Source organism: Pseudovirgaria hyperparasitica, assembly GCF_010093815.1.
Source record: "Pseudovirgaria hyperparasitica strain CBS 121739 unplaced genomic scaffold EJ05scaffold_15, whole genome shotgun sequence".
In the NCBI taxonomy this organism is placed as follows: Eukaryota; Fungi; Ascomycota; class Dothideomycetes; order Acrospermales; family Acrospermaceae; genus Pseudovirgaria; species Pseudovirgaria hyperparasitica.
The window spans coordinates 355,194-377,257 of record NW_022985563.1 but is presented as its reverse complement, the minus strand read 5'-3'; the positions used below and the strand labels follow the sequence as shown (position 1 = coordinate 377,257).

General features: G+C 49.0%; 9 protein-coding genes across 9 annotated transcripts; 4 read left to right on the top strand and 5 right to left on the bottom strand.

Moving 5' to 3' along the window:
* The first annotated feature begins 50 nt into the window (after positions 1 to 50).
* EJ05DRAFT_513714 (phosphoribosylformylglycinamidine synthase) lies at positions 51 to 4,473 on the top strand. Its single transcript, XM_033748455.1, has one exon. It carries the CDS (start codon positions 118 to 120, stop codon positions 4,240 to 4,242), a length of 4,125 nt encoding a protein of 1,374 aa, XP_033597239.1. The 5' UTR covers positions 51 to 117; the 3' UTR covers positions 4,243 to 4,473.
* Positions 4,374 to 7,351, bottom strand: EJ05DRAFT_133392 (uncharacterized protein). Its single transcript, XM_033739167.1, has 2 exons — positions 5,324 to 7,351; positions 4,374 to 5,276 (listed from the first exon to the last, which is right to left on the bottom strand). The coding sequence occupies exons 1-2, from the start codon at positions 7,241 to 7,243 to the stop codon at positions 4,506 to 4,508; spliced, it is 2,691 nt and encodes an 896-aa protein (XP_033597238.1). The 5' UTR covers positions 7,244 to 7,351; the 3' UTR covers positions 4,374 to 4,505.
* A 169-nt stretch (positions 7,352 to 7,520) lies between these two features.
* Positions 7,521 to 8,764, top strand: EJ05DRAFT_488934 (alpha-1,2 mannosyltransferase KTR1; the record flags this gene model as incomplete). The annotated part of the gene is made up of 2 exons (XM_033745754.1): positions 7,521 to 7,674; positions 7,725 to 8,764. 2 exons carry the CDS (start codon positions 7,521 to 7,523, stop codon positions 8,762 to 8,764), a joined length of 1,194 nt encoding a protein of 397 aa, XP_033597237.1.
* Positions 8,765 to 9,114: 350 nt separating this feature from the next.
* EJ05DRAFT_540849 (COX5A-domain-containing protein) lies at positions 9,115 to 10,129 on the bottom strand (the record flags this gene model as incomplete). Its single annotated transcript, XM_033749631.1, has 4 exons — positions 9,115 to 9,433; positions 9,541 to 9,658; positions 9,713 to 9,758; positions 9,945 to 10,129. 4 exons carry the CDS (start codon positions 10,127 to 10,129, stop codon positions 9,309 to 9,311), a joined length of 474 nt encoding a protein of 157 aa, XP_033597236.1. The 3' UTR covers positions 9,115 to 9,308.
* Positions 10,130 to 10,505: 376 nt separating this feature from the next.
* EJ05DRAFT_540848 (elongation of fatty acids protein-like protein) lies at positions 10,506 to 12,151 on the bottom strand. Its single transcript, XM_033749630.1, has 4 exons — positions 11,469 to 12,151; positions 11,348 to 11,417; positions 11,084 to 11,296; positions 10,506 to 11,034 (listed from the first exon to the last, which is right to left on the bottom strand). Exons 1-4 carry the CDS (start codon positions 11,877 to 11,879, stop codon positions 10,700 to 10,702), a joined length of 1,029 nt encoding a protein of 342 aa, XP_033597235.1. The 5' UTR covers positions 11,880 to 12,151; the 3' UTR covers positions 10,506 to 10,699.
* An 860-nt stretch (positions 12,152 to 13,011) lies between these two features.
* On the bottom strand, positions 13,012 to 15,468 carry EJ05DRAFT_442932 (serine/threonine protein phosphatase 2A regulatory subunit; the record flags this gene model as incomplete). Its single annotated transcript, XM_033742060.1, has 6 exons — positions 13,012 to 13,408; positions 13,455 to 13,753; positions 13,801 to 14,154; positions 14,201 to 14,812; positions 14,966 to 15,346; positions 15,445 to 15,468. 6 exons carry the CDS (start codon positions 15,466 to 15,468, stop codon positions 13,012 to 13,014), a joined length of 2,067 nt encoding a protein of 688 aa, XP_033597234.1.
* An 841-nt stretch (positions 15,469 to 16,309) lies between these two features.
* On the top strand, positions 16,310 to 18,530 carry EJ05DRAFT_513708 (uncharacterized protein; the record flags this gene model as incomplete). Its single annotated transcript, XM_033748454.1, has 6 exons — positions 16,310 to 16,489; positions 16,545 to 16,995; positions 17,046 to 17,123; positions 17,174 to 17,285; positions 17,334 to 17,946; positions 17,998 to 18,530. 6 exons carry the CDS (start codon positions 16,310 to 16,312, stop codon positions 18,481 to 18,483), a joined length of 1,920 nt encoding a protein of 639 aa, XP_033597233.1. The 3' UTR covers positions 18,484 to 18,530.
* A 360-nt stretch (positions 18,531 to 18,890) lies between these two features.
* EJ05DRAFT_533052 (kinase-like protein) lies at positions 18,891 to 19,960 on the bottom strand. Its single transcript, XM_033749106.1, has one exon. It carries the CDS (start codon positions 19,840 to 19,842, stop codon positions 19,093 to 19,095), a length of 750 nt encoding a protein of 249 aa, XP_033597232.1. The 5' UTR covers positions 19,843 to 19,960; the 3' UTR covers positions 18,891 to 19,092.
* A 653-nt stretch (positions 19,961 to 20,613) lies between these two features.
* EJ05DRAFT_503727 (uncharacterized protein) lies at positions 20,614 to 21,970 on the top strand (the record flags this gene model as incomplete). The annotated part of the gene is made up of 7 exons (XM_033747467.1): positions 20,614 to 20,802; positions 20,855 to 20,891; positions 20,949 to 21,016; positions 21,062 to 21,245; positions 21,324 to 21,444; positions 21,495 to 21,565; positions 21,654 to 21,970. 7 exons carry the CDS (start codon positions 20,614 to 20,616, stop codon positions 21,968 to 21,970), a joined length of 987 nt encoding a protein of 328 aa, XP_033597231.1.
* Positions 21,971 to 22,064: the final 94 nt, after the last annotated feature.

The following is a 22,064-nucleotide window of genomic DNA, read 5'->3' as shown; positions in this document are numbered from 1 at the left end:
GCCTGGCAAGCTTTTTGGTGGGGTGAGAGTGAATAATTTATGCCCCACCACGAGCTTTTATCCAGCGCGTCGCCATTCACCACCACTACAGGTGGGATTCCACGCTCTGAGCCCAACATGACTTCTCAGCAGGGCCCCTACCTCATCATTCCGGGCTCTTTGGCGTCCTCAGACTTTCGCCTTCAACAGCTAGCCAAGAACATAGGAGCAGTTGAAGCTCGCGCCGTATGGATTCATCTGGTCGACGCGAAACAGGCACTTCAAGAGGAAGAAAGACTCAAGTTGACCGACATCCTGCGATATGGCGACTCCCCGTCGTCAGAAGATAGGCTATCTGCCACTTTGCTTGACGCCGTCCATCGTCAAGCAGAACCCTTGGACCCGCATACCGCCCTGTTTTACATCGTCCCACGAAAGGGTACAATTTCACCATGGAGTTCGCAGGCCACGAACATATCCTATGTATGCGGCCTACGGAACAGCGTAAGAAGAATTGAGCGTGGCTTGGTCATCGCGGCCAGATTCGAGACGGCTATCGACAAGTCAGAAATTCCTTCTAGAGATACCTTGTACGATCGCATGACACAAGACATAACCCGCGAACCTCCCAACCTCAACGACGTCTTCGCCGAAGGTATTCCAGAGTCTGCAGAGCTGATCCCCCTGACAGATGCTACGGCTGCACAACAGGCAAATCGGAGGCTAGGACTGGCTTTGGACGCCTCCGAAATAGAATACCTAGTCGACACATATGCTAACAAGCTCAAGAGAGATGCTGTGGATGTAGAACTATTTATGTTTGCTCAGGTGAACTCGGAGCACTGTAGGCACAAGCAGTTCAACGCCGATTGGACCATCGATGGTATGCGTAAACCACATAGCTTGTTTAAGATGATCCGGAATACACATGAGAAGCATCCTGGTTTCGTAGTAAGCGCATACAGTGATAATGCTGCCGTCCTGCAGGGTGAGCAGGCGAGCTACTGGGCTCCGGACCACGCCAGCGGTGTATGGACGTCCACGAAGGAGCAAGTTCACATTCTTATCAAGGTCGAGACACACAATCATCCCACAGCAGTATCGCCTTATCCCGGTGCGGCTACAGGCTCTGGTGGTGAAATCAGAGACGAAGGTGCAGTCGGACGTGGATCGAAGCCTAAGACGGGTCTCACAGGTTACAGCGTCTCGGACCTCCTGATCCCTGGCTTTGTCCAGCCCTGGGAGCTTGACGTCGGCAAACCGTCGCATATTGCTAGCCCTCTGGACATCATGCTTGAGGCGCCTATCGGAGCTGCTACCTTCAACAATGAGTTTGGACGCCCTGCCACAAGTGGCTATTGGCGCACGCTTACCACAGAGGCCCCTATCGATGACAAGACCACCGAGATTCGCGGATATCACAAGCCCATCATGATTGCTGGAGGTGTTGGTACAGTCAGACCCCAGTATGCTGTCAAAGAAGAAGGGCTGGTAGGTCCTGGAGCGCAGATCTTCGTCATTGGAGGCCCGGCAATGTTGATCGGGCTTGGAGGTGGTGCTGCTTCTAGTATCTCGTCAGGAGAAGGCTCTGCAGAGCTAGATTTCGCCAGTGTGCAAAGAGGGAATGCGGAGGTTCAAAGAAGAGCACAGGAGGTCATCAATACTTGCACGGCTATGGCGACTAACAACCCTATTCGACTGATACATGACGTTGGTGCTGGTGGCCTGTCGAATGCCTTGCCAGAGCTTGTTCATGACGCCGGGCTTGGAGCTAAGTTCGAATTGCGTGAGGTTGACAACACAGATAAGGGTATGAGCCCCATGGAGATATGGTGTTGCGAGGCCCAGGAGAGATATGTCTTAGCGGTCGCCCCCGGGAGAGTTGCGGAGTTCGAGAGAATATGCAAGCGCGAAAGGTGCGGATACTCCAAGGTTGGTACCGCGACCGGTAGTGAATCCGATGAGGGGAAGCAACTCATCCTGATGGATCGAGACTCCAAGGATCATCCGACACCGATCGATCTACCAATGTCTATCCTTTTCGGCAAGCCACCAAAGATGTCACGGATAGTAGAGTCACGGAAACTACGCCTACCAAAGTTCGACTCGAGCCTATCGACATACCTTCCAAGCCACCCAAATGATAAGCTGCTAGACGAGGCCATAGAAAGGGTCCTGGCTCTCCCTGCTGTTGGATCAAAGTCTTTCCTCATCACCATTGGCGATCGGACGGTTGGTGGTCTGACTGTCCGAGATCAAATGGTTGGTCCCTACCAGACACCGGTTGCAGATGTATCCGTCACAGCGACATCACTACAAGGGGGTATCAAGACTGGAGAGGCCATGTGTATGGGCGAAAAACCTCTCCATGCTTTGATATCACCGGCAGCATCGGCACGCATGGCAGTCGTGGAATCACTCATGAATCTGGCTGCAGCAAGTACATTCAACCGCCTCGAGCGTGTGCGACTTTCCGCAAATTGGATGGCAGCCAGTAGTCATCCAGGAGAGGGAGCCAATCTCTATGAAGCTGTCGAAGCCATTGGTATGGATCTTTGCCCTAGGCTTGGGATTAGCATTCCCGTGGGGAAAGACTCGATGTCGATGAAAATGAAATGGTCAGATCAGTCTTCGAAGGAACCCAAAGAAGTTACAGCACCTCTTTCGCTCGTAATTTCTGCTTTCGCTCCCGTCAATAGGATCGACTGGACTTGGACCCCAGCACTCCGCAGAATCGAAGATGTTGGAGAGACTGTTATCATGTTTGTCGATCTCGCCCAAGGCATGAAATCAATGGGAGCTTCTGCTCTAGCACAGGTTTTCGGTCAAATCGGGGACGAGTGCCCCGATGTCAGGGATGTGGATTTGATCAAGGATTACTATGATGCTATCGAGCAACTTCATGAGGAGGAAATCGTGCTCGCCTATCATGATCGATCAGAAGGTGGGCTGTTCACTACGCTTGTGGAAATGATGTTTGCTGGCCGATGCGGACTCGAGATATCCCTTGAGAACATATGTCCTACAAAAGATGTCCCCTCTCTGTTGGAAGCACTTTTCAATGAAGAGCTGGGTGCTGTGTTCCAGATAAGGAAGAAGGATGAGATCCGGTTCAACAAGTGCTTTGCTACATGTGGCCCTCCCCCTGGGCTGATCAAGAAGATTGGACGTATCCCAGCAACCTCGAAACAAGAGTTGTCGTTGCGTCATGGCATGGATCTCATATATAGGGGAAGCAGGAGCAAGCTTCAGCAGCGCTGGTCCGCAACATCCTACCACATGCAGCGATTACGCGACAACCCTGCATGTGCCGAGAGTGAATATGCCAGCATCTTAGAAGACGCAAACCCCGGCCTAAGCTTCAATCTCACATACAATCCCCAAGAATCCATCCTACCCCTAAAAACCTCCATCACATCAGTCATCTCCACGAAACCCCGCGTCGCCATTCTCCGCGAAGAAGGTGTCAACGGCCAAGCTGAAATGGCCTTTGCCTTCGCCAGCGCCGGCTTCTCCCCCATCGATGTACACATGACCGACATCATCAACGGACGGGTTTCTCTCGCCTCGTTCGTCGGCCTCGCTGCTTGTGGCGGCTTCTCCTACGGCGACGTGCTCGGCGCCGGCCAGGGCTGGGCGAAGTCAGTCCTCTACAATGCCGACACACGTCGCGAATTCATAGACTACTTCGAACGCAAAGACACATTTACCCTCGGTGTCTGTAATGGCTGTCAGTTCTTGTCCCGCCTGAAGGAACTTATCCCGGGCGCTGATAGCTGGCCCACATTCGAGCGTAATGTGTCTGAGCAGTACGAAGCGCGCGTGTGTATGGTCGAGGTCATGGATCCCCCGCGCGCTGCTACAGACGGATACCCCATCCAGCCATCCGCCTTCTTACATGGCATGCATGGCTCCAGCATTCCGATTGCCGTCGCGCACGGCGAAGGCCGCGCCACGTTTCCTGCTGATGTCGCGTCTAGCGTCACGCCCCAGGCACTGTACGAGCGTGGGCTTGTGTCGATGCGGTACGTCGACAATCACCTCAATCAGACGGAGGAGTATCCGGCGAATCCTAATGGTAGCCCGTTGGGTATCACGGGTGTGAGGACGCCGGACGGGAAAGTCCTGGCTATGATGCCGCATCCGGAACGGACTGTGCTTAAAGAGGTGGCTAGCTACTACCCCGAGGAACAGGCCAAGGAGTGGGGTGAGTATGGGCCTTGGATCCGGCTCTTCAAAAGTGCGAGAAGGTGGGTAGGCTGAAAGAGGTGGTATGGGTGTCTTCGGTGCTGGCGAAGGACTGAAAGTCGCATTTCCAGCAGCGAGATTTCTTATGTTTCTGCATGTAAGGAAAGGCGAGTTCGAGATATCAATTTATGGGTCCAGGCATCTAGGCAAACCGAATAGACGGCTAAAAAAATCCAGTATCATAGACTTGTAGCATATTAGCTTTTATAGACATATCGTATCGTGGCGGTACGTTCGAACATATCGATATCAGGACCTGTGCAAGCTGGCTACGATACTCATACATCACCCTTGCCCTCCCAATCTAACTTATCAACCAGCAACTGCCACTCTAATCCTCCCCTCGCCCTAGCCACGCCCTTCAGCCCAGCAACGACAAACGGCAACAACCTATCAAACTCTTCCCGCGCCCTGTCCAGCGTCTCCACAAGGGTGCCGAGCGACGGCACGTCTTCGCCATCGCCACTATACCCCTCATCATCACTACCCTCCTCTTCCTCCTCCTCCTCCTCGTCTGACTCATCATGACGCTTCCGCGAGCGCCAACTGGCCTCCGACCTCCCCACAATACTCCCCTTACTCGGCACCCTGCGCGACGTGAAGAGTCCGGACTGCGAGTCTCTGGACAGCGCATCCGAAAGCGCGACGGCGAGGTCCAAGATGCCCACAACGGCTTGCATGATGGGAGCCAGGTTCTTGGCTAGCAAACACTGGTCCTGCAGCTTGGACACGAAGCTGCCGACGACGAGGGCCATCTCGTCAATGTCGTCGGCGGTGGCAAGGGAGGCGCGGAGATCAGAGGTGAGCTTTGGCAGGACTATTTCGGAGACGTGGGAGCGCATGCAATCCGCGAACCAGATGAGTCTGTGGCGGAGGTAGGCGGCGAGGTGGGTGGTTCGATCCTTTCGGCCTTTGTAGTGGGATGGGAAGGGAATGGTGCGTTGCTGAAGGAGGTATTTTGCGCGGTAGCATTGGAGGAGGAGGCGGGTGGTTTGTTGGAATGTTGGGATGGCAGTTCGGGGGATAATGTTTAGGAGCGGCCATGATAGCTTCTTTATGTTAGGCCATAGAGTAAAAACATCGAGAGGAAACTCACGGTGTAGTCAATAGAGATTGACGCTAGATTCTTGAGAGTCCTTCCTGAGTGCTTAGGCGCCGTGGTGCGAACGGTCAGCTTTTCAGCATCTACACATACAAGCTCACCAAAGATCTGGTGTGCCACATCTGTCATGACGAAACGATCATTCCATGTATTGGTTTTGCCATCCAACTTTTCGAACATGGCATCGGCGAAAGTTTGCAACAAAACGCCATTTCGGCTGAGGAAGACGAGCTCAAGTGCATCAAGTGCTCTCCAAAGCCCACTATTAATGTAGAGATGCTTTCGAAGTATTTCAGACGCCAGACTGTGTTTACTTTGGATCCATTCGTCAAAGGCCGCGTCGAATTGACTGGAAAAGGGCTCGATTGCCGAGCTATTAGCATTGCAACAGACCGCATCAAAGTCTAGTCGAGGTTCTGGACTTGTGCTAGACCATGCCCCTGAGGTTTGTCCTAGCTCTTGCAGAAACACGACGCTTTTCCCTGTATTGAATATTCTCTTCGTCCGAGGTTGAAGAAATTTCGGAGCATATAATTGACCCAAGGTGTTGGATCGAAGTCTGAAGCGGTCGTGCCAAAGCGAAGACATATCTATTTTCGAGTTGCTTTCCTCAATGAAGAAGCTGTCCTTGTCTAGGTTAAGCTGGCCGCTTTCCATCCATTGCCTGATTGGTCGTAAATAAGTTTGAAAGCATTGGAAGAAGATAGTCCCAAGAGACTCATAGACGTCGGTCTCGCCAAGCAATTGTGCCATGCTGGTCACTCCAAACAGTTCTTCTAAAAACACATATGGAACAGGGCTTGATTTCACGGCCACACGGACAACGACCTCGGAAAGGCGCTGTAGAGGTCTCGCCAGGTGTTGAACTTTGGTGAGCAGCTGTTGAAGACTAACCAAGACTTTGGCATTGGTTTGAATATGCTGTTGGTGAAGTTCTGAAAGCTCTGTGTCGAATGAGTGGAGCTTCGCTTCTACGGCACTCTGGAATGTTTGGAGGAGAGACGCACTTTGCTCTTGCTCAACCCAATGTCGTAGGCGGAGCAAAGGCCCTCCTATCGAACTGAACTCATCCAGAACAGCGCGAAATTGGACAGAAGAAATGTGACTCAGGACAAAGTTACCGTTATACTCAACTGGTTGCTCACTGTTATATACGCGAAACAATGACGTCGGCAAGCCTCCTAACATGAAAAGAATTTCGCGAATCGCTTGGATCTCAGTTATGCTGTTGGTAGTCTCGGCATCTGTATCGATGCCTGAATCATAATCCTCGGCATCGTTTCGCCTCGCATTAGACCTCCAGAACTGATTTCTGGTCAGCGAGTGAGTCTGGGCATCGTCCATGGGCAGAAGACATGAATCAGGAGCGATGATGTCGCTTGCTTGTTTCATGATGGCCGTAGATACAGTCTTACGGAGCTCTTCTTCCTCCTCAAGTTCGTCTTCAGAAGATGGAACCACATAGTCGATATCCTCCCAGATACCATTTTCGTCCATGGGATCATCAGCAATGATCTCCTCCCACGTCAGTATTGGCTGAGGTTCTGGAGGCCTCAAATGCTCCAACTCATTGAGATCTACATTTGTCGCGGGCTGATTCGAAAGTTCCAGCATGAGTGACAAACATTCTGGAGTCCATCTGAACCTCTGCTTGTCCAGCTCCTTCAATCGAAATTTGATAGCTTTAGCCAAATCTTCCCGACCTAACACAAAAAACTTCTCCTCCAAGCCAGACAGCCGCTCCTGAACAGCAAATTGATTCGTACGCCCATGCTGAGAAGTCCGTAGTTCTCGTGCAGCTAGTTCTTTTGCTTTCTTGAATCTGGAAGCGTCACATTTCTTTGCAGGATCTAGACCAGTCAAGGATCTGATCAAATCATTTGTGAGGGTATTTAGTCTCGCAGTATGCGCCATATTTCATCATGTCCATTGTTTTGTTGCATCTCGCAAAACATTGGTTGACATTGTGTGTCCCAAAGCGCGTCGCGTAGTTGTAATTAGTCGAGAATTTCACGTGTTGCGGGCAGGCTCGTTCAAGCTCGAACCTACCAAACTAAGCCTTATCTATCTTTCCGTTTGCTTATCCATCCCTGTCAAAGCTGCGTATGCGTCGCATGCAATTTAAGGCTGCGATTTGCATCCTTCTTTGTTCCAGTCTCGAGGACGTAATCGCTGTCATTCCTAATGCACAATGTCGCTGCCTCGGGGTATGCGGCTACTGGCCTTGCTAACTTTGGGCCTGTTTGTTTACCTCTTGGTCATTCTGTTCAGATCCCCAAGTAAATTAGACACCCCGACGGGCTTTCCAAAATATCAGGGGGACTTCAGAGACCCTAATTACGAACGTAAGTCCAAGTGCTTCCGCTTCCGATGAAAGTACACTGACACCGGGCAGCGACCGGGGAGCCACCTGAACCACTCCGCCGAGTCGATGGCGACAACTACGCTCCCAACAATCCCAAGTCCGCTCGTATAAATGCCACCCTCCTCTCCCTCGTCCGCAATGAAGAAGTCAACGACCTTCTCCAATCCATGCGTGACCTAGAGCGCACATGGAACCACAAATTCAATTACCCCTGGTTGTTCATAAACGACAAGCCATTCTCAGAAGAGTTCAAGCGGAAAACGAGAGCAGCAACCAAAGCCGAAGTGCGCTACGAAATCGTGCCCGAAGACCACTGGGCCGTCCCCTCCTGGATTAATGACGACCTCTACCACGAGTCCGTCGAGATCCTCACCGAGCAAAACGTGCAATACATGGGCAAGACATCATACCACCAAATGTGCCGCTGGAACAGCGGCATGTTCTACCACCTGCCGGCGCTTCAAGACGTACGATACTACTGGCGCGTTGAGCCCAACGTTCATTTCTTCTGCGACGTCGACTACGACGTCTTCGCCTACATGCAGGACCACAACAAAACCTACGGCTTCACAATAAACCTCTACGACAGCCCCCAAAGCGTCGCCACCCTGTGGCCCGAGACAGAGAAATTCATCGCCGACCATCCCGAATACTTGCACAAAAATAACGCCCTTGATTGGGTCACCGACAGCGCCACACGCCCGGAGCACAACCTCAAGGCCGGCGGCTACTCCACGTGCCATTTCTGGTCAAATTTCGAGGTCGCAGATATGGAATTCTGGCGCTCGCCCGCATACGAGGATTACTTTGCGCACCTGGATCGTGCGGGTGGGTTCTTCTACGAGCGCTGGGGCGATGCGCCGGTGCATTCAATTGCCCTGGGGCTGTTCGAGGACAAGGAGAAGATCCACTGGTTCCGAGATATTGGGTACCAGCATATTCCCTTCTTCAACTGCCCTAATTCGCCAAAGTGTAAGGGCTGTAAGACGGGCGTTCTCACAGACGGCGAGCCGTTCTTGTACAAAGAGGATTGTCGGCCGAGTTGGTTTAAATATGCTGGGCATGGCTAGGGCTACACGTGATGAAGATTATGAGTTCTGAATTGTAAATTAAACTATAGGGAAACTGCGCAGGCACAGACCGCGCCTCACAAGCGTTGGCGTTTCGGTTGGGAGTTTATTGTATGAGTATAGAGATCATACATGCAAGAAACATCAGCATGCTCCGTATACCTCCTTAGATTTCATAACCATTTCGAAGATCCTTGATCAAACACCATCCCCATGCTCGGATTGTGCGAATGGTAGTGCTTGGCCAGAGAGATCATTATGCATCCATAATTCGAAACATGTCTAGATCAGATGTTGCGGTGTGATACGGCCCTAAGACTGTAACAAATAATCAATTCTCACGGTAATATATGCGTACGATTCTGACATCAGATGCACAAACGGAACACAGTCAATTGGGGTTCTGTACATGGTAGTAGCTACCGTTATTCCTCTAAGCACACTTGGCATCGACTGTCTCCCGGTATTGATGATACAAACTAGCCCGCGCCCAAAGGTCTATCTGCTGTGGGTCTGGGTACCCTTACTTAAAAGTTGTTACTTCTTAGAATGAGTTGATATCGGGGTAAATGTCTTCCCTCAATGGGACACCAAGTTCCTCCCGTATTGGCTCGAGCTCCTTGAGATATTCTTCGTATTGGGAGGGGTTTTCAACCTTAGCCTTGATGCCTGGAAGTCATGGTTAGTCTGTTCCACAGCGAGGTCTTCTCGTTCCGCGTGGTTCGTAATGAGACCACAGCCGACGAATAAAGTTGTATATTTGTATGAATACATACCCTCGAAAACGCGTATAGCGGTTGGGAAGTCATTGATCCTCCTGGCAGCACGGAGAGCAGCGATGAGTACGGTTGGCGAAGGAACAAGATCATATGCGAATGCGTTGTTGAGGTTCCTCTGGGACGAGTGTCAATTCTGATAGCCACCGAGGTGCCTGGTCGAGGAGCATACCTGAAGCTCGAAGACATCGGTTACATTCTCAAATTCCTTTTCATATCTGCCCAAAGTTAGTATTATCTTAAGACGCGACCTGGCCCAGTCTGGCCACTGTTGCTAGCAGCTATCCAACTGAACTCTGGTATCCCCTAATAAGACGCAAAGAGCTTTAATTGAACAAAGGTTCAATAGCTGTCCTCCGCGCAGCCATTGGCTGTCGCCCATCTCTTCCATTGATCAATCGTACCTGGCAGTGAATTCCTCGAACGTTTCCTCTCCATGAGAGTCAGAGAGTTGTCTTGCGGTGCTGCTGAAGCTCTTGTAAACGGGAGTCACGAAGCCGGCACGCTTCGGGGCAATAGGACGGCGGACCGCCCTCAGCGCAGGCGTGCGAGCTCGCGAGGTAATGCGGAAGATACTGCTCGCCGACATTGCGAAAGACTGGAGTGGAGAGGGTCGAGATGTGGGTTCGCGAGAGGCAAGTAAAGTCGTAATGACGCTGCAAGTGAAGTTTAACGAAGTGAAGTTCGTTCTGCCAAGAATTGAACTAAGCCTCTTCAGCCGAAGACACTGCACTTTCGAACGACAAGGAGGCACACGTGACGTATTTTAAAAGGTTAGGGAGTCGGCTTTGACCTCTTGCACATATGCTAATTACACCACAGTTATTTCAAGCCAGGATATAGATCCAATCTCTATTGCGTTAATCTTATATGATTCTGGGCTTTTGCTTATGCCCTTTCCGCCCGGGCTGGGCATCAGGAGGCTCTATGCTCTACGTCCCTCCCATATCACATATTCATACAGTACCCGTTCGTAACCTCCCATTTATGCTTATTTACCCTAATTCAAAACAAGAAATTGGAGATCTGAGGCCTTAAATAAGCCCTTCCAACATGCGATGGGGTCGTTTGTTCTGACATCCTTGGCACAGAACGTATGCTTCAGGGCCCGAGTCAAGAACAGCTGCAAAATGTTTCCACGATATCCGCACTGCTGAGCCTAGGCCTTACGTGATCGGGTGACGCGACCGTTGGCTTGAGCACCCGACGCATATGGCATGTTTCCAGCGCTCGAAAGACGTCTGCGAGTTTCTTGGATAGTAGGAATCTTCTCATCGGCCATTTCGATAAGTGCACTGGTAGCACGTGGGCGACCCTTGGGAAGTGGCTTCTTGTATGTCGCAATATAGAACCCAATGAACAGAACGAGGTACGAAGTAAGGATGCAAATACCCGCGATAGCAGCAAATTCCTCGCCGGCGCATTTGCCGTAGCTGGGCATGTTTGGCCAGTACGTGGAGCTGAAGTAGGTGTAAGATGCAAAGTAGACGAAGCCTAAGAATTGTTAGTCTTGCATATGCAAACTACGATACCGCGGACTGACCTAGATCAAGTACGAATTGGGTAATTTGCATGATTGTGATATACTTCTTCCACCATATGCGAATCCCACGAGCGCTCTGGAAGTAGTACCAGTACATAACGACATGCACCATGAGATTGAGGGTGATGGGAACCCACGAAACAGAGGTATGTCCGATGAGCTGGGTGTAGCAGAGGAGAGCCGTGGCACCGTGGTGATAGGTATGCAGAAACGCTTCCAATCTGTTAGCAGTTGAAAGAGATACGGTGCTTTCGAGATACGTACTGAGTGGCTTCTTTTTAAGGAATAGGAAGCAAGTGTCGATCAGCTCAACGAATTTGGTGAGGTAATTTAGCTGGAGATTCATCAGCGAACAAGACGCGGATCTACGGCGGGCTTTGCTTACGTAGTAGAGAATAACCAATTTATCAGTCCAACCTCCAGAGTGATCGCAAATAGCATAGAAAACGCCATGTCTCCACACAGTTGGGATCAATTGCTCTGCAAAGAGGGCAAGTAGCGCGCCGCTGATGGCGGTCAGGTAGAAGTTGTGGATCTTGAACAAGCCATTAAGTTTGTACGCAGGTCTGTTGCGCATAACCTCACGTCCACCAAAGATTATAATATAGTATGATACCAAGATTGTGGCAGTAACTGAAAAGGTCGAGATGGGAGTTTCGCCCGGGGTGAAGCGGAAGTCTTGGGGTTTATAACCCTTCACTGATTCGAATGCCTTCTCGAAGATAGGCCATAATTCAAGTCCAAACGGCCTGTCGAGCGTCGGTACGCCGTAACGGATCCAGTCAGGCTTTGACATGTTGGGGCGTTGACAGGTCAAGGTTATGATGAGCCACTCGGTGATATGTGGGAAAGGGGCAAAGACGCGGAAAAGGGACGTCTAAGAACAATGCGAAGTCATTCAAGGAAGTCGAAGGAGTGACGGATGAAGTGAAGACGAGAAGGTATAATATGCGCACACGAGGAGGATTAGTTTGGGGGGAAGAAGGGGAGGAAGAGATGGAAGAAAGAACGTAGGTGGTAAATATTTCGCAAGACCGAAGGTCAATAAATCGCGCTAGGATGTTCAGGAGTTCGGGAGATTGGTGCGCAAGCTCCCCGTACCTAACCTTACCTACCAGCCCAGCTTCTCCCCCAACGCGGTGGCGGCGGCAGCAACAGTAATGCACTTGCGCCGCTCCAATTGGCTCCTTCGATTGGTCATATTGCCTGGCCAATGCAACCTTGTTGGCGACCAATCTTTGACGCGTGTTTCGCTTTGCTCAGCCTTTAAGGTCAGAAGCTTGGCTTGTTGTTGGTGTATATTATTGAATGGTTGGTGTTGTCTAGACATGTGATCCGACATCCGTACGGGGACGGAGCACTCTATAGCATCCGGTTGTAATCAATAATTTACTATGAAAGCAAGCTTCCAAGGCTACTCTAGACTTCATGGTTCGTCCATACTAATGTGATGACGAGCATGTTTTTCTAAACAACGCCTTTTTAAGCACTCTAAGCACGTCGTTCAAGAAGGGAATCCTCTCTTGTGTACGCATTAACAACTCCATGGTTTCAGCTTCTTTTGCGGGTGTCTTGGTAGGTAGAGACAGGAAAGCAAGCAACATGGTAGCAAAGGAACCTCCTCGCCTGTATACTTCAACGCCCTGATGACGCAACACCTCATGCATGACATGCAACCAAGTCCCATTTCTCGAAAAGTAATGCGCCCACTTGGCGCGAAAGAATGGTAAGGCCATCGCACGATCGTAGTACTCGCAACAAACAAACGCCGTGTATGCATACGGTTATCCAACCCGCGATGACCCTCCTGAATTGCTTCGCACTGGTCCTGGAACAGAGCCTAGTCCGGCAGATCCTGGTCTGCTATTGCTACGAGACCGACCAGAACGATGACCCCGAACCTCCTCACTCGCTGTCGACGCTGCTGTTCAGAAGTCAGTGGTGGCTGGAATGGCTTTTGGAGAGGGCAGATCTGACTCACGTAGGTCCCCAGGTTTCCGATTCAGTTTCTCCTGCCGTCTTCGGGCTTGTACTGAATCGGCCGATTCGTCGTCTCTCAGTCTAAGAGCTTCGAGACGTCTCTGGCTTTCCTGGGGATCTGATTCTTCCGTGCCTTTTGCGCGTCCATCGGACACAGGGATTCTGCCATTTTGTTGCAGCTTGGCAAGTTCAGCCAGCTTGTCCCATCGAGCCTGTCGTTCTAGTTGCTTCTGACCAGCATTGTTTTGATTCTCCGCATACTCATGTGAGCAATCGTCAAAAAGCTGAGGATTCACCTCCATGAACAGCTTCATGGCATTGTAGACCATACCGTGGATTGTCCTACTGGGAATTAGCATAAAGCTAGCGTGATTGCAGTAATGCTCCGCACCTATTCCAATGTCCTTTAGAGTTTTCGTAAAGCGGGGTGAACATGATGGGCAAGATGACATCTACATTGTCACTGACAAGATTGCAGAAGTACTCGTTGTTCCAGAAATAAAGTGCTCTCTCTGCAACCTGAAAATGTGGGCTTGCAACGGATTTTGCAAGCTGGTTGAAAAGAGGTTCCTGAACCTTGGCAAATTCGGCTGGATCCATCACCTCAAAGATGTCCTCAACTTCATTGAGAAACATGACTTCCTTCGTGCTGTTTACTTTAGGCCAGTAGCGCAAAAGTCCAAGAACAACCTTCTCGTGTCAGTATCGTCCACTAGTTTGCAACAGGTACAACTTACTTCTTCAGTCAAGGCAGCATCCTTCTCTAGGAACTGGACAATGCAGTAAGCGAGTTGCGGGTGGTACATGCTAAGACTTTTGACTTTATGCAGTGGTATTAGCACCCGCGTCAAGAACAACTTATGCTCCTCTTTTAAAGGTAAAGCAAAACCATTGATAATTGATCCTAAGATCTCAAGCAGTTCAGCGACACCATTGAAACGTTCTGTTTCGTAAACAAATTGGAAAAACACGTTATTAATCGAGCGTCGGATATATGAGCGCAAGTTAAGGAACTTTCCATAGATTCGATGAAGCGTTGTTTTCAGGAAATCCCGTTCGCGTGGATCCTCAGAATCGAAGAGCTCAAGAAGCTGAATGCGTTAGCATTGGCTACAAGTTTACTGTCACAAGTAGTACCTGAAGAACGAAGCCATGATCGATATACTGCTTTGCAATATTGGTATTGAAGTCGGCACTTTCGATGAAGCGTAAGAAGAATTCGTAAACGACCTGAATATGAGGCCAGGCCACCTCCAGTACCGGCTCGTCCTCTTCAGGGTCGAAAGCTTCGCCTTGTGGATTCATAGGGGGAGGAATTGGTCGGAAGAGGTTCTTGCTGAACATCTCGACCACTCGTGGGTACATCCGCTCGGTGATGACCTGTCTGTTGTTCGCCACATAGTCTAGTAGTTCGTGCAGCGCTAGACGCTTGATCTCTTTTGACTTCATGTCGCCGCTAGCATCATTGAAGTCGAATATGATATTGCACTGATCAATCTTTTGCATGAAGAGTTCCTCTCGTTTTTGAGGAGCAACTTCGTGAAACCCTGGAAGTTTTTCCAAATCTCTTGCACGCTGATCCGATATGTCGAATCTTGACGAGTGTTGACGTTTGGGAGTCCGGATGCCTTCTGCAATATCTTTGGGCGTTGTACCAAGTCGATCAAGTAGGAGCGATTTTTGGCCTGCTTTGGGTGGAGGTAGGAGATCACCTGGCATCGTTTCCGCAGCTCCTGGTGGAGGAATATGCTGCAGAGAGCTACATGTCAGCACATAGGAAGTAATTGCGCGCTTGGTGATCGCTGTGCAGAGTTTGACGGCCTATGGGCGACGGTTGCAAACACATGAAAGTTTGAAAGGGAATACAGAATCGCATAAACAACAATGACCACTTGAACTTACGGGAGCACTCGGGCTAATCACGACGCTTGGAGGTAGCGATTGGTTTCCACGAATTGGAGTGTGTGCGCCAGGTGCAGCTGAACTACCTTGGGGCTGTTGTTGCTGCGTCTGCTGCATAAATGGACTGGGGCTCGACGAATTCATCCCAGTATGTGTCTGTGACATGTTCGCACTCGTTACTCCACTTGTGTTGTCGCCCGAGCTTGTTTGCTTGTTTCGAGGGTCTACGAGTTGTGTCTGGGAGGAAGTTGGTGTTGCTTGACCTGAGCCAGCTGGGGAATTGGTAGAGGCGCCATGTGAGGGTGAGGATGTGCCTGAATTGGACTCTTTCTTCTTCGACGAGCTTTTAGATGAATCTTTAGCTCGAGAGAGCTGTTCGTGCTAGTGATATCAGCCAGACCGGTCAATACGTTGCAATTGTGGGAAAATAGAGCTACAAACGGAACCGGGCGGTAGGTGGGGTTCTCAGGGGGACATACAACTCGCTGTCTGAAGTTCTTCATGGCGGCCAGCGCGTAGAGGGCAGCAGTGGCCCTAAATCACGGGTGGGCAGGTCAGGATTGATTCCACGGGTCTCGGAACGCAGCTTCGATCAATGACGGACGTTATGGTGACGGATGTCAGCCAGTTTGAAGAACAGGTCGGAGGAGGTAGAGGTAGGCTTGCGGCTTCTTTAGGTCCGAGGAGTCGCAAATAAGAGGACGGCGAGGTACTTCTGACGGAGGTCCTAGCGATGCAAATGTGGCATGGTCATCGAGTAGCAAGAGGTGAAAGGGAATAATGTTGCATGGCCATCGCAAGGCAGGCGGTTCATTAGAGGTGGGAGCAACAAGTGGATTAGCGAGTCACGGGTGGCGCTGGTCGACGTGATGCGGCCGATGGGCAACTGCTTCAGGCCGAGCTACCTAGGTGCCAGGGAGGGGCCCGAGAACCACCACTTATGATTCTGTCACAGCTCACGACCATTCAACGTTGATGGCTCGCAAATCCACCACATCGAACATGGAAGTAGTCCCCGATGAATCTTATAGCCATCAGCGTGTAGCAGACCGGCGTGAATCCTGAAAAAGTCTACTCAAGAGCTATCGCGGAAAGGCTTGGCGTGGCGGAGGACGATTGGAACACCACAAATCTGTACAAATCAATTTGAGCACCAGCTCAACCTTTTTCGGAGACGGAACTGGGCTATCTACTGAGAATACGGTGCTCACTTACGTCTAAACAACCCAGTTACTTGAATATAAGTGGATTTCACGCGTGTCCCGATATTTCGCTCAATGCTCTTGCTCTTGCTCTCACTCGAGCTTCTCACTTCATCAACGGGCTCCTTTCCTCGACAATAAAATGTCTGCCGCAAAAAGCACCGGAGTTGATACATCCAAGATCGGGATTGTTAAGAACATACCTTCAGCACCCCGTTCAGACGTGCTACCGTACTCTATTGTTTGTATCGAACATCCGTGCATCATTAAAGACTTCGACAAAGGTATCAAATCCCTTGGTGGTCAGGTAGCTCTCGAGCGGGTGAGCACGTTACCCACGGCGATCAGAATGCGGCGCATACGCTGATACCTACTAGTTTCTCGATACTGCATCGCCAAAGGCAGAACATGAAGCCAGGGAGCAAGAAGCTAAAGAAAAGCAAGAAGCCAAGGAGAAGAATGGAGACATATCAAAGTCAAGAGACAAGGAGAAGGTACAGCACATGCATAAGGCTGCGCCTATCAAGAGAGACAAAAGGACCATCGGTGTGTCTCTTCGCCCAGACGACTCAATGGCCAAGAAGATAACGTCTCGAATTGTTAACACGAATAACGTGTTAATCAAAGTCACCGTCCCCAAACGCACAGGCCGTAAGCGAAAACGAGGGAGCTTAGAGGCGTTTTCTGGGGATGTCGAAGTCAGTTCTGATGCCACTAAGGCCGCCGTAATGTCTGATCCGAAAGTTATGATCAAAAGTCTTCGTGATAACCCACAGAAATATAATTTCAGGGTCCTTGGTGTCATTCAAGACACTCATAGATTCAGAAGTATGTGCGAGCTAGGCACACGAATTTATCATGTCTGACTCCATTCTTAGGTCTCCCTGACGCACAATATGCCACGACTGCTAGCAGTTTCACCAGAGAGTTCCGCAATACTATGATGTCTCTGGATTGTGAGTATAGACTACGGCCTCTATAAAGTGTATGCTGAAAGCTGTGTTAGATTCCAAACTCAAAAACTTCAGACTCAATCCAGCTCTAGCTCTATATAGTCCTGATAATGACGCCGGTCCACCAGCAGAATTTTTCCGCATCGATGTTCCATTCAATTACTCGTAAGTGAGCGACACACTAGCAAGTAACAAAACCTGATCGTAAAAAAGGTACCTTCAAAATCCTTTGACCTATTTTGCCCCAGTTTCGAAAGGCGGCCCCCTAAGAGCATTCAATTCAAATCAGTTTCGTAAGCCGCAGATAGCCAGGATCGAGTGGGACGCCGAAAATGTCCCAGATGCCCCGATCGGTATGCAACCAGAAGAGAAACAGTCTCTCCCTGTGCGGCAATTGATCAAGGAGCTTCGCGCTTATTTCGCGAAACGGCCAATCAACACTACCCGCGTATTGCGTATCGATTTCAGCTCTTCTCGCCAGAACAAGTTTCACGTAGCCTTGCCCTACATCGGATATAGCTTCAAAATGGGTCCATGGAAAAATTGCATCATCAGACGTGGGGTCGATCCACGAAAAAATCCAAAATATCGTTCATATCAGACGATTGGATTTCAGCTGAATTCGGACCTGCCAGAAATGACATCCCTATCTCAACTTCGAAACACAGCTACCTCTGTGATGTTTGAAAGTCAGCAAAGAAGTCCAATATATACATTCGATGGCGAACGCTTCACTTCTGAGCATTGCGTGTGGCAGATATGCGATATAACGGATACTCAGCTGCAACAAGTCTTTTCGACGACAGACCTCAGATCCACGTGTGATGTGAGTGTTTGTTCGGGCCTTCGTACATGTCATATACTAATCCTTCCATAGAACCAAAAAACCGGATGGTATCATATGGGCACAATCGGAAAAGCAAAAATTATCATGCGCGACAAGATGTTGGCTTTGCGCAACGGTGTTCCTTTGGATCCGATTCTATATGAAAGAATCATTGGATTTCCAGACCATATCACCGATGAGAATATCGACAAGACTAGGATTCCGCCAGGGGATGTCTACAATGAGACAGAGGCTCGCCTGCTTGGTGATTTTAGGACCATCGTTTCACAATCCAGGAAATTGCGTACTAACCTGAAAGAGCTTTTCGCAGCAAATGATGCCAGCGCGAATATCATCGGGACTGGAGATGAAGATGATGTTCGTATCAAGGATGAAGAAGAAGCCATCAACCTGTTTGAGTACAACGAAGAGGACGAAGAGGACGACGGGGATGAAGACGGTCCATATGAGGAGGCAGAGATGGCAAATGAGGATGACGAAAGTGACGAAGAGGATGGTCACATGGATATCGACTGATATAGTCATCGTCGTTACTTGCGCACGCCGTTGTAACACATGATAGTGGCTTCATGTACTGGTAGTGAAAAGTGCTAAAACACTGTTGATCTCATCTGGTGACCCATTCATTTCCGAATCCTGGGAGTGTGTAGATCTCCTGAAAGATCATATGGACAAGGCTTCACCTAAACAACTTGCTCCTCTATCTGGCAAACATTCGCGAGTCAGGTTATTAGAGCTCCACGTTGTTATAGAGAAGCTTTTGCGAACCAGAATTTGAATAAAGCACCTCTAAGCACATGATGACAAGAAGCGGTCACATCTAAAGCTCATCATCCATTAATCACACTGAGGATTCTATGTAATATATCTTTCCTACTTTGCTGGCTTGGGAGGATGCAGAAGGCTAGGGAACGTATATATTTGATTCGCTAGTTTGTTCGAAACTAGACGTTAACAATAGAACCCCTACCAAGACTTTCTTTTTTGGAGGGTGAGGTACTGCTAATGCTAGGCTTGTGCCGCTTTAGACCTTCGTCCTTTGTAACGATGATAGTCCGTAGATAGAGGGACATAGGTCTGTTCTGCTCATATATACTTGTGGACCCTGACGCTTATGATAATATCTTAATCTTTCACAGCTTCTAGTTGCTGAATGATCTCGTCCATGGATTTAACATCGCCCGACCAGCAACTCTGTATTAATGGACCTAGAGGAACGTTTGTAACATCCGGAAACTGTCGGTTTCTGTAATACTCTTCAACCTGCAGGTATCGCTGATCTGATGCTTCGAGCTCATGGTACGGTGGTTGCCCCATGATAACTTCATAAACTGCACAACCAAATGCAAAAATATCTGTACGCTGACTCACCCTAGGTGTTGATGGGCAGTAGCTGAACCATTCATAGCAAGAACCTGCAACTCCACCATCGATACTACAGCCTTCGAAGTCAATTAATTTGACCAGATCTCCCTCCATAAGAATCAGATTGTTACATCCAACATCACTATGAATAATATTGCAAGCGTGTAGATATCGATAGCCTTCAGCTGCGTGTCTCAGCCAGCGAACTTTCGTCAGAACCGGTATCTTGTTCGACGAAGAAGCTCGACAGATCTTTCGAAGCGGTGTGCCTCGCTCGAGGATAATAGAACCATCTGCCCAAGTATCTAGCAGCTTTGCAATATTTGGATGTGAGCCAAGCCGCTGATACACTCTGCGCTCAGTCCCACTCCCTTCGCTATCGTGAAACTCCTTCAAAACCCTTTCAGAATCGATTCCATATACCACCGCAGATTTTCCAGCACCGAGATACTCTAGTTTGTCTGGTAATATCGCATTTGTATGTATCTTGCTCGGAATTTCGCAAGACATTTAACAACTAGCGTGTTAAGAAGTACTAAGAGGGAGGGAAAGGGTGACTAGAGCGAGTCGAGGAGCGAGGCGAGGTGGGAGGAGGAAAAGGAGAACGATATATGCTAAGGCGGCTTTGGCAAAGCAATTGTCGAAACGAAGCTTCGGATCATCGCGCATGGCTTGTCCCACCGACTTTTACACTATTCTATCTACAGCTAGTTGCTGCCTACTATAGGAATAGCGCAAAACTATAGTACAGCAGCTTAGTGGTTAATCGAACGTCATATAATATGGTAGATCTCTGTCCACGGAGAGACTCAACAAAGCGTAATTCACTCGGATACAAATGTTTATAATTCGCTGTCGTATATGTCGGTAAAGCAAGTACCTAAGACTAAATTCGAAGCTAAGAATACGTCCTCAGTCCCGGTAAAGTAGAAGCATAACCCTAAAGCTATTTGAAACCGCTCGATAAGAATAGTTGATAATATCAATCGAAATGTTATATTGTTATATCTGCAAACTTATATTTTAGAGAAATACATCAGAGAATTAGAATATATAACTAAAGTATATTAGTAAGTGGTGAAGGAAGAACACTGATATTATTTTAGAAAACATGTCTCGTTGCGGTGGAATTATTGGTTCGCAATGAATAGACGTTAGGGGGATTTTCATCCGCGAGGTCCGAGACATTTGCCTACGTACTGTGCAGAGCATCTTACAACTGAGTGTCCCACACTGATTGGAAAGGCTACTATCCTTGACTGATGCTTTGGCGCTGATGATATGGATCACTCAGAACCACCGACTGTTCTTGTTATCGCAGGACATCCAGCTGATATAGGATGGGCGGCTCTCGGGCCAGCAATCGGTTGCGTTGGTCTTACTTTGGTTGCGGTAGGTGCAAGGTGGTATACTCGTTGGTGCATCACGCGAGTTATTGGTTTGGATGATTATATGATTGTCTTCTCAACGGTGGGTAATATCTAAGACATTATAAACTGAGTATAGTTACTGAACTACACAGATACTTGCGATTGCCTTGACTGGTGTTGTTGCAGCAGGTTAGAGCTCATCCCATAAAATGGAAATGTGACACGACAGGGTGTTGACAATTACAGAGGTTCATCTTGGGATTGGTGAATCTCAGTGGGCGGACAACCATGCTAGAATCCCTACTATGGCGAAGGTAAGATTTTCGATGACATCGAAAGCTATACTGATCCGTGACTAGCTTATCATCGCCAGCAACGTGATCTATCAAATTGTCGTCAACGTAACCAAAGCCTCAATTGTTACTCAATATCTGCGTATATTTTCATCTACTCCGGTCATCATCTTTCGTCGGACGTGCCAAGCCGTACTTATAGTCTTGACGCTTATTCCAATCTGGGGCGTGTTTGGCTCTGTATTCCTTTGTATTCCGATACGGAAGATGTAGAATCCAAGCACACCAGGCATGTGTATTGATGCTATGGTATATTGGTATACGACAGCACCAATCAATGTTATTCTGGACCTTGTAGTATGGTTATTGCCAATGCCATTGGTCAGTCAGCTCAAGCTTCCGCGGCGACAGAAAATAGGGCTTATGGTGTTGTTTACGTTGGGTGGAATGTAAGTCTATGACAACAGATCTGATGTATGTCATTTGCTAAATATTGAAGGGTATGTATTATCGGCATACTCCGTGTGGTCATGGTAGACGTCGCCGCCAAAGTCTGGCATGATTTGACTCGTAAGTTGCCGTACAGTCAGTACCTTACATTTCAAGGCTAATCCAACCTAAGGCTCCGGTGTTGCGGCACTGACCTGATCAATTGTAGAAGCCAATGTTGGAATAGCTTTTGCTTGCCTCTTGTCGATCAAACCACTGGTAGCGAAGCTATTTCCTCATCTTGTCGAGTCCGACAGCACGCCAGCTCACAGTATGCGGCTTCGTAAGATTAGCTTCTGGGGTCAGCCTCTATCCGAAACTATGAATACATCGACATCTTCTCAGCTTCGAGTAGATTCGAAGACAGCCAGTAGTGTTACGAAGCCAGCAAGGGCGAAGAAAAGCTGGAGCTCAATGCGGATGCATTCTCAAAATATCTTTGGCCACATAAATTGGGAGACACATGACCGGCAGAGCGAAACCTGAACATTATGCTACTCGTGGTTCATTTGGTGCATAAATTCATATACACATAGCCTTAATATCGATTTAAATCAACGACTCGAGCACGGCGTGTCTT

Excerpts from the sequence above, each read along its gene's own strand:
- EJ05DRAFT_513714 (XM_033748455.1), top strand. The coding sequence starts at position 118 with ATGACTTCTCAGCAGGGCCCCTACCTCATCATTCCGGGCTCTTTGGCG.
- EJ05DRAFT_133392 (XM_033739167.1), bottom strand. The coding sequence starts at position 7,243 with ATGGCGCATACTGCGAGACTAAATACCCTCACAAATGATTTGATCAGA. Across the intron at positions 5,277-5,323 it reads CAATCTCTATTGACTACACC|CTATCATGGCCGCTCCTAAA; the intron begins GTGAGTTTCCTC and ends AACATAAAGAAG.
- EJ05DRAFT_540848 (XM_033749630.1), bottom strand. The coding sequence starts at position 11,879 with ATGTCAAAGCCTGACTGGATCCGTTACGGCGTACCGACGCTCGACAGG. Across the intron at positions 11,418-11,468 it reads AATTGGTTATTCTCTACTAC|CTAAATTACCTCACCAAATT; the intron begins GTAAGCAAAGCC and ends ATGAATCTCCAG. Across the intron at positions 11,297-11,347 it reads CCTTAAAAAGAAGCCACTCA|CGTTTCTGCATACCTATCAC; the intron begins GTACGTATCTCG and ends ACAGATTGGAAG.
- EJ05DRAFT_533052 (XM_033749106.1), bottom strand. The coding sequence starts at position 19,842 with ATGTCTTGCGAAATTCCGAGCAAGATACATACAAATGCGATATTACCA.